This window comes from Sinocyclocheilus rhinocerous, unplaced genomic scaffold, assembly GCF_001515625.1.
Source record: "Sinocyclocheilus rhinocerous isolate Xijiao unplaced genomic scaffold, SAMN03320098_v1.1 scaffold19, whole genome shotgun sequence".
NCBI classification, from domain to species: domain Eukaryota; kingdom Metazoa; phylum Chordata; class Actinopteri; order Cypriniformes; family Cyprinidae; genus Sinocyclocheilus; species Sinocyclocheilus rhinocerous.
In genome coordinates this window covers 664,709-675,112 of record NW_015638975.1, presented here as the reverse complement: position 1 = coordinate 675,112, position 10,404 = coordinate 664,709, and the positions used below count along the sequence as shown (strand labels likewise).

General features: G+C 36.6%; 1 protein-coding gene across 1 annotated transcript in view; it reads left to right on the top strand.

Annotated features, from left to right (window-relative positions):
* The window catches only part of mtmr10 (myotubularin related protein 10), a 34,083-nt gene that overhangs the window by 16,243 nt on the left and 7,436 nt on the right, over positions 1-10,404 (top strand). The window contains exons 6-15 of the mRNA XM_016565881.1: positions 2,804-2,897; positions 4,336-4,483; positions 4,938-5,025; positions 6,698-6,786; positions 7,098-7,228; positions 7,970-8,039; positions 8,227-8,297; positions 8,560-8,732; positions 8,842-9,012; positions 10,207-10,395. Coding sequence (XP_016421367.1) covers positions 2,804-2,897; positions 4,336-4,483; positions 4,938-5,025; positions 6,698-6,786; positions 7,098-7,228; positions 7,970-8,039; positions 8,227-8,297; positions 8,560-8,732; positions 8,842-9,012; positions 10,207-10,395 — 1,224 coding nt within the window. The remainder of the gene's footprint in view (positions 1-2,803; positions 2,898-4,335; positions 4,484-4,937; positions 5,026-6,697; positions 6,787-7,097; positions 7,229-7,969; positions 8,040-8,226; positions 8,298-8,559; positions 8,733-8,841; positions 9,013-10,206; positions 10,396-10,404) is intronic.

Genomic DNA, 10,404 nt, shown 5'->3' with positions numbered 1-10,404 from the left:
TTTTTGTTTGCTTTATTTTCATACTGTCTCGTCTGATTTTTAGATTTCATAACTGCATAAGTCTTTGACAGAAAAGATAATCAGGTGTTCTAAAAGATATTCTATGTACAATAATGTACAGTATTTGAAAAATAATGTGTTTTTTGAACATTAAAGCATGTCAACATATTCTGTTACACCAAATACACAAAATAATGATCTTTAAAAAAGCATCATATGACCCCTTTAATTTTTAAGGTTAGTTATATATTTGGTTTTTCCTTTTCCCCAATGATAGATTTAAAAGGCCAAAAATGCACAGCAGTGAAGCATATTGGAGCGTTTTGAAAGTTCCCACCAAACCCACCAGAGGCTCTCTGCCTCATAAAATAAAGCATGTTCTGTTGAGGAATGTCTCTCCCTCCCGTTATACATTTTCGCCATAAAGCAGATAAAAAGAGCTCTTTAGACAATCTGATCTGATCATACCATGAACTCCGAGCTCTGTGACTCACACCGGCCTACAAACCCATCCTGTTGCTTCACAACAGCTGCTGTTGCCTGGCAACGTGGAACTTTGTGTAAAACGAACATTCCACATTGTGCTCCTGTCAGAAGAGGAGAACGGCCTCCTGTTTGTCATTCCTGCAGTGTAACGAGCCCTGATTGGCCATTCCTATAGCATGACTCAGAGCCAGGTGAATGGTTTCCACAGCATCTTTGGAATGATTGTTAATCATCATTTATTAGTCACTAGAATCTCAAAGGCTGCACTGAGAGCTGTTTATGTTTTTGAAAGCGGAAAAGGGAGTTTTCCTTTCGGTAATAGGAAAAAGACTGTGAGGGAAGTCGAGCTTTTCACCTGCAGTTACCCACCAAATACAGGGCCCAAGCTCCAAGGGGAATAACGAAAGATATAGAAGGAGTGATGTAAAGGGGGAGGAAGAAAAAAGAGGTGCCAGAGTTCAGCTCTAAACAGTCTGCCAGCTCCCGAGAATGTGTGAAGGAAGAGGGAGAAAGGGGCAAGAAAAGCACCACAAAAAGCAAGAGGAACAAAAAGCTCTTTGAGCATGACTCTCACTTTCTGAGCGCTTAGCAAACATGCACATTTATCCTGAAGTTCTGTTCCAGAGCTTCCCTGATGCTTTTGTTCCTCAGTGCCAGTGAAGGCTAAACGTATGGAGCTTACCTGAAGGGCAAGTCGAGTGCGTTTCCTTGACAGCCGTTGCAACGCGCAATGCTTATTCTGGTGCTAGTATTATGTAGGAGCCTAAGGAAATCTGATGCAGGCAGTTTTCTAGGCATCTCAGCTCTGATTGGACTAAAATGGAAATAAATGTCAAATACGGTTTTTGGATTGTGAAGACAGGACTCCTTCATCGTGTTTCTCAATTTTAATGTGCCATTTTCCTGTAGGCTAGGCTAATTGCTGAATGGAATTAATGCAAAGGCACTTGGGGAAAAAGAAATGGAAAAAAACTTGGTAATTTCATAATATCCAGTTGGAAATTACAGAGCTGCTTTTCAATTCACATGCCTAATATGTCATCAGTCTGTACAGTCGTCACTGTTAATTTCCAGCACTTTTGACCCTAGTGCAGGTTTTTCTTCTTTAGAGTTTCCTACAGCAATCTCCATTGGAAAATACTGCTGGCAAAAGTACGTTTTTGTCCTTTGACCACTACAAGCATTAAATTCTTTGTTTGAGAAGCACAAGATGTAAGGGCCATTCACGCAGAGTGCATTTTTGAGTTGAAATGCAGGGCAGTGAAATAAAGAAAAACTCAAAAGTGGAAAATCTTCTTTTAACTTGGATACCATGTTTTTAGAGTGCCGTGTCACACACAAGATGCTGCGAAAGACACAAGCTCAATGTTCAAACATTTCTAACAAATCTTGAATATTTTTATATAGAAAAACAATAAACAATTTGTGCAGTTCTGTGTTGACCCCTTATTTGAGTTTTCTGGGTTCCGACTGTTGTTTTTTTGTACAAGGGATAGTTCACCCAAAAATGAAAATTCCTCCAAACCCTTAAGACTTTTGTTCAAAACACAGTGGAGGGACGGGAATCTCTCAGGTTTCATTAAACATATCTTTATTAGTGCTTTGAAGATGAAGTCTCATGGGTTTGGAAGAATTTTCATTTTTGGGTGAGCTATACCTTTAAAATGAAATTGTATGAAAACATGAGGGTGAGTGAATGATGACAGAATTATCATTCCCTTTCCATACAAGTGGGACATCGGTCATGTAGAAAATGTGTTTGTTATTTGAAGACTAATTTGTGAGATATGTAAGAGACAGCAACATTTTTAAAAAAAAGTGTCGTAAAGGTGAAAGTCCAGCCTAGCTCGAGCTCGGTGCACAGTGCTGTCGAATATTTCCATGCCTGGATCCAACAGCTCTGCCAAGAAAAGCTCTTCTGAATGAATAAACAGGGGAACTGACCAACAGGTGTTGCAGGAAAACAGATAAAAGAAAGAAAAATTCCCAAACTTCACCATGTATATCAACCAGACCCTGGGGCAGAAGTATTTCTTATGTATGGATTATTTCAGCACAGGCTAATTTTCTCTTCCAAATCCCTTTTTAAAAGATTAGAGATGTACATGTCTCATTTGTAATGGAGCGTTTTCAATTTGCGAGGGTAAATTGGTCTGGGAACATTTTGTTAGTAAATGTCAGCAGTTGTATTGTGAGACGAAAGGAGGAGGAATTTATTGTAATGACATTTCAGTTCTGTTTTCTGAGGAAATTACAGTGAATAAGTGAAGATCATTTTGTGTTAGTCATAATGTGAATGTATGATGTGCTTTTACAGGTTTGTCTGGCCATCGCTCATTACTCCCACCCTGCTGACCCACAGCTACTCTTTGGCTTTGAATACGTCGGAAAGCGGTATCATGGATCAACAGGTAGGAAAACACTCATGCAGCCGTGACAGCAAATATTTGCACTGTTTCCACAAGAGCTGCCAAATTGAGTTGAGCTATCCATACATTCAGTTTCCCTGCAAGTCAAGACATGAGAAGACTTTCCAGGGAATGCAAAGTGCTCATGTTATGAATAGCACGGCCTATAATAAGATTTATATGGCTGCTATTATTGGGCTGCATTGTAACATGTAGTTTTAAGACATGACAGAATGTAACCTGATCCTGATCAGAGGAGCATGTGACGCCACCACTAATGCAAACCTAATGCATTCTGCCTTTCAATGTAAAATGTCACTTAACTAGATCTGAAGAGGGCTGTTTTACTACCATTCAAAGGTTTGGGATCTGTACATTTTTTAAATGTTTCATTTCATTTCAAGTCTCATTCTCACCAGGGCTACATTTATTTGATCAAAAATAAAATAAAAACAGTAATATTGTGAAATAGTATTACAATTTAAAATAACTGTTTTAATTAGGGATGCACCGAAATGAAAATTCTTGGCCAAAGCCTAGCAAAATGAAACACTGGGCTGAAGGCCGAATACCGAACACGGTTTTTTTTTCCCCCATGTATTTTTTCACCATTGCATAAATTAAATAGCCAAAATGTGCTTTTTACTGTTTTGTCTTGCTTTTCAAAGAAACAATCAATTACAAAACAACAATTTAAAAATATTTACTTGACACTGAACATTTTGTAACATTATAGCAGACATTATACCAACAAAGCACAATTTAACTTATTAATAAGTAACATGTTTGCTGCATTAGTGCGCGCCTCTATTTGATCGCGTCACGTTATTGTTCAGTACAATGTATTCGGTCTTTCGCATATTTTCGCTTAAGAGCTTTTTTTTTGCTATTTTTGACCGAATAATTTTGGTTGCCGAACATTCGGTGCTTCCCTAGTTTTATTTTTTAATTTTTTTATGTAATCAATTCCTGTAATGGCAAAGCTGACTTTTCTGCAGCCTTTACAACTCATTCTAATATGCTTATTTGGTGCTTAAGAATCATTCCTTATTAACAAAAATGTAAACAGTGCTGCTTAATATTTTTGTGAAAACAGAGATAAAAATTTTCAGGATTCCCTAATAAATAGATTCAATTCAAAAGAACAGCATTTATTTGAAATTTGTGTGAAATAGAAATCTTTTGTAACATTATAAATTTGTTTACTGTCTACTGTTAATGCATCCTTTCTGAATAAAAGTATTAATTTCTTTAGAAAAAAATCCTACTGACCCCAGACTTTAGGTAGTATGTGTTCATTGTCAAGTTTTTTTTTAAAATTATATGTATTATTATAATCTAATAATTAAAAAATATATATATTATAAGTCATATTTTTCACCCCTCATGAGTTGGCATCCCTACGCAACTGTTTGAGCATGTACACATGTGGTTTGTTCAGGTGAGCGGGTGAATGGTGTTGACCCTGGCGGGGGGCTGCAGACCCCCCTGTTCGACTGCTCCTCAGACTGGGACAGAGAGATCAAGCGTACTGGTGCCTCCGAATGGAGGGTGTGTACCATAAATCAAGGCTATTTCATCTCGCCCAGGTGAGTTTATATATGTGAGTTTACATGTAAATTGTGGTCTGTTTTGCAAACAGCTTGTATTATAAGCATCTTACACTGAAGATCATTGCTGCGTGACTCATAACCTTCATGTAGCAAGTGAATGTGACAGAAACACAGGTATGAGTATGTGCGTTACAAACGGCTATTGTTAAACGGAACTTGAATTAGTCATCCTAATAAATCTCTGTGAAAATGAGGATAACTGATTAAATTATGAGCGGTTCACATAAATCTGCTCAGACAGACAGGAATGTTGTCCTTTCTGCAGTAATCCTCTGGAATGAAAGCACTGATCTCACTGGTCCACACACAGTTCAGTATCCAGTCATTGTGTTTATAATATTGACACAAACAAGCATCACGTATTTGATTATGCTTTACAGTGTCAGGAGACATTTGTGGGAAATGTAACTACTTTTTCTGTTGTTTGCAGTCTCCCAGAGTTCTTTGTGGTTCCGGTATCTCTAGCAGATCAGGATCTGAAGCAGTACGCCTGCTGCTTTTACTCCCAGCGTATCCCGGTGAGTGCCTTTTACCAGACTGGATTATTGGTTTTGGAGTGAGAGGAGAGGAGAGGAAATCTACAAATCACTTTTATTACCCCAGTCAGTTTTGCTCTTAGTCAGAGAGAATCAGTTAGTGTCTTGGTTAAAAACTTTGCAGAATGAGAAAGCATGTCTTATTTAAGCTCCTAATAGTCATGGTAGATTGATTTGTACTTAATAGTTGTGAGTCAACCATGTGTGTCAACATATGTAGGCTAATATTAGACATTTGTAGAGTATTTTTATATATGTGACCACAAAACCAGTCATAAGGGTCAATTTTTCGAAATTGAGATTTATACATCATCTGAAAGCTGAATAAATAAGCTTTCCATTGATGTATGGTTTGTTAGGACTAGTGCTGGGAGGTATGACCAAAATTTTATAGCACGGTATTTTTCAAAATTATACCGGTTTCACGGTACATGACGGTACATTTTATTTGGCTACTTTTAGCAACTTTTGATAAGTGACTCAAACGATAAAAAAAAGGCACACATTTTCCATCTAAATTACACAAAATGAAGAAAAAAAAAAGCCTATTAGTACACACATCACATGAATTAAGTTAGCTGCTATTAGCAATTGCTCAATTTAATAATAATAATAGAATAATTTAATAACTGTTAATTTATGATACACCTTGTTAGTAGCTTGTACCTGCGATTGTTGATCAGTTAGTACACTGTAAGAAAAATATCTAGAAAAATGGATTGTTATTTTCCAGGACATTATCCGTTATCCATTTTTCATTATCCACTGTAACCCTGTAACCCGAAAACACAAAATACAATGTGTAATTTAAAATGCAGGTAAAAAACCTGTGAAAAATCAATACGGAAAATTCCTTCATATTAACATAGTAGATTGTGCCCTATTTTTACAGATATTTTCTTAGAGTGTAGCATATTAACTAACTGCTAATACACTGCTTTAAACTATAATTGTTCAGAATGTGTAGTTTTAGTTTACTAGCTAATAAAAAACTTAAATTGTAGGCCCTAATTGTTCAAAAATGTGTGTTCAATAATTCAATGTTCTATTGAAAAATACAGTTATTTATATTTTAATGTTTTATGGCTTTATATTATTTTATGAACAAATCTAAATTAACATATATAAAATGTTTTTTTTTTGCTGAGATTTGAGGTAGTGACAATTTTGCTTCGTAATTACGTAATGATGTCATCGTGCAATGACATCACAATGTAATTTAGCAACTTTTAGCAAAAAATGGACCTTCCTTTAGCAACTTCCCCCTGAATACTAGTTGGCAACACTGGTGACACTTCTCCGGGAAAGTCAGACCTAGATACAATTATTTGAAAATCTGGAATCTGAGGGTGCACAAAAATCTAAATATTGAGAAAATCACCTTTAATTTCGTCATTTTCTGCCCAAATGAAGTCCTTAGCAATGCATATTACTAATCAAAATAAGTTTTAATATATTTACAGTAGGAAATTTACAAAATATCTTCATGGAACATGATCTTTACTTAATATCCTAATGATTTTTGGCATAAAAGAAAAATCTATAATTTTGACCCATACAATGTATTTTTGGCTATTGCTACAAATATACCCCAGCGACTTAAGACTGGTTTTGTGGTCCAGGGTCACATATGTGTGTGCACTTTGCTTTGTAGTTGTGGTGCTGGAATCACTCCAGTGGGAGCGCTTTGGTCCGCATGTCTAACATCAGTGACCCGCAGCAGCAGAGGAAGGTGGAGCAGCGGTAAGAAAAAGAGAATTGCAGTCTAATTAAGAGATTTGGTTTGACCACCGTTTTAAGGTGAAATGAAGCAGTAATCGTACTGTTGTGGGAAAGTAGATTCACTTTAGCTGATAATATACTCTATAAACAGTTCTTTTCCCAAATATTATTTCATGGCTTTGGAAATTGTATCAAATGTTGTGATTGTGCTTGTTTTCTCATCTCAGATCATTTGGCAACATAAACTCAGTAGGGTTGCCAGATCTGCTCAGATACAACAATACAGGCAGTCATTTTCAGAAAATGTGGTTAAATCCTCTGTGTTTCTGCAGGATTTCCAGTGCCATCACTAAGAGCCACCCCCTCCGCAGTGATGTCTTCAAGTCGGATTTGGACAAAAACCTCCCAAACATCCAGGATATTCAGGCTGCTCTGCTGAAACTGAGGCAGATTTGTGTTATAGGTAATCAATAGCCTGCTGGAGAAAGGGATGATTGCAGTACACACTCAGTTGAATAAGACTTTAACTCCTTAAGGAAATCCTTACCAGGCTTATTCATGTTAATTATTTAGCTTAAGTCTGGGCTCCGGTTAGGGCCAGGAATATTTTTGGTTATTCCAAGAAACCCACACAGTGCCTCCTGGTGCCATTAAGAACAGGTTAGTTGCAAATACAGTTTTTAAACACTTGATACTCTTACTCTGAGAATTAAAATCTGTAAAATGATCCAAATTATCTAAGCTGACTCGTGGTAAGTCATCTGTTTATTGCCTTATTCACTTTGACCCTCTTTACACCATCCTGTCACAAGTAAACAATGTTAAATACAGGTGTAAACAGGGTATAAAATGTTTTGAGCTTGTCCGCTTTTGACCATTTCCAGAGGATTGCTTTCATAGTGTCAATATGTTGTGCCAATACATATTACAATCACAATTGACATGTTTATTATTTCCATTTGATTCCTTTCCCACTTACTTATAAGCAGAGTAATGGCTTCATTCGTTCAGTCGTGTTTGTGTGCTTCACTTGGCGCTCCTGTGCAGTCTACAGTGTGACAAAATAAGAGGACAGGGTCTAGATGAAATCTGAGCACAAGTGGTCACACAGGAGGCGCATTTAAAAAGCATCTTGATACCAGGTGGAAATGACATTGGCTCTAATGCATCTTATGCTTGCCTCTGTATTTATATGCATATGTAGATTCCTTTGAGGAGTCTGAAGAGAAGTGGCTGTCATCCTTAGAGAGCTCAAGATGGATGGAGTATGTCAGGTATGATTGAGAAACACTCAGTAGTCACCAAACAGCATATTTGATGTCTCAGCTTGTGCCAGAAATGTTGGCAACAGGCATTTCAGTTTGTGCATTCTCAGGTGTTTATTTAGGTCTCAACAAATCTGTCTGTAGATGTTGATGCTGTGTACACTTTTAAGATCTGTGTTGTATGCATTTTTTACAGGACATTTCTGCGGCATGCAGTAGAGTTAGTCTATATGCTGGAGAGCAGACATGTGTCTGTCATACTCCTAGGTAAAAAAGCCCTTTTACAAATAAATATTCCCTTAAAGGAATAGTTCATCCCCCACCCAAAATAAATAAATAAATTCAGAAAATTTACTATATCTTGGATGGCCTGAGGGTGAGTACATTTTCAGCAGATTTTTGAATGAACTATTCCTTTAATTGTTCTGCTGTCTGTTATAGAGAAATCTAATATCTCAAATGTAATATCTTGTAAATCTTATGTGAAGTGATTAATGATCTTCTTCATTCTGTATATGTGCGTGTACAGAGAAAGAGGATCGGGACCTGAGTTGTGTGATTTCCTGTCTGGTGCAGTTGATGTGCGATCCTCACTGCAGGAGTCTGCACGGCTTTCAGGGTCTGATCCAGAAGGAATGGGTAATGGCTGGTCATCGGTTCCTCGACCGCTGCAACCATCTGAAGAAGAACGACAAAGAGGAGGTAGTACAGCTTATAGCAGTTGGATTACAGGATCTTGTTTGTTCATTTATGAGGCATACGTGTGGCCCACTTCTTTTTTTTCTATTGTTAATGTTGTTTCTTTCTGCAGTCTCCTGTGTTCCTGCTGTTCCTGGACTGTGTGTGGCAGCTGTGGAATCAGTACCCAGCAGCCTTTGAGTTCACTGAGGTGTACCTGACAGTGCTGGGGGACAGTATGTGGGTCCCCGTCTTCAGCACCTTCCTCTTTAACTGCCCCCGACAAAGAGCAGAGCACAGCAGGGTAAGATGCTTTTTGACAAATTTTAAAGGGGTCATATGATGCTGCTAAAAATAACATTATTTTGTGTATTTGGTGTAATGAAATGTGTTTATGTGGTTTAAGGTTAAAAAAACCCATTATTTTCCACATACTGTTCTGGAACAGTGTTGTAAATACAACATAACCACTGATTTCTAGTCCTTTTTTGGAAGACCAAACAAAGTAGTTTCGCGTGTTAGAACGAGCCATTTTAGGTAGGCGTGGTTGACTTTTATAAAGAATATCTCTTTGGATTTGAGACTTTAGTCTTTGCAACTTTACAGATCTTCTTTATGCACCAAGAGCTTGTAACACTCCAAAGATAAAGGAAAAATTGAAATCGCATCATATGACCCCTTTAATTTAAGTTTGTTTAATTAGTTGTTATATTAATGATTATTAAAACTTGATAGTTATTGTTATAGTTATCGTCCTTGGTGTAAACAGTCCTAAAATTAAATAGCAGAGCACAGAAGGTTTGCATGCTTGTTGGTTTATTTAGTTAAACTAATATACTATATATAATTACAAATGTATACATTTAAATTTATATTTAATTATAAATATAAATGTATACACTAGCATTTGAACGTTTGGGGTCAGTACGATTTTTAAATATTTTTGAAAAACATCTTTTATCCTCACAAAGGCTGCATTTATTTGATAAAACATTCATAAAAAACTGTGATTATTGTGAAATATTATAGGAATTTAAAAGAATAAGTTTTCTATATTATTATTATTATATATTATTATATATAATTTCTATATTTATCTGTTTTGAAATGTAATTTATTCCTGTGATGGCAAAGTGGAATTTTTCAGCAGCCATTACTCCAGTCTTCAGTGTAACAAAGTGACAACAGAATTGTGCTTTTTCAAAATATTTTGTAAAATATTTTTATGTATTCATTTTTTTCATAATTGTTTATTATTAACAGTCGTCAGTTCTTGCTTAAAAAATTAATTAGTTCTAATTGTAGGCTGTTTATAGCCAAACTAATATTGAAAGAGATATCTCCCAAATGTTCACATTATTTTGTCCAACCCATGTAAAGCCACTATCTTACAGTAGGTTATTACTAATTTTTATTTAGTTTTTTTTATTTTTTTACCTCTTTTAGTTGACTTCTCCCTTTCTATGTCTGTTTGTCTCTTTCTCTCTTATCTCTTCAGGATTTTGCGAGCAGTAAGAGTATTCACCTGGGGCAGGACCAGGCTCTGCGCTTTCCTCCAGTATGGGACTGGTCTCAACAGTTCAGTCTTAAAGACCAGACTCTCTTTAATAATCCCCTGTACGTGGGCAAGATCGCCACCTGTGTGCAGAACGGCACAGTGAAGACATTCACACACAGGCGCAGCAAGGTGAGCTCT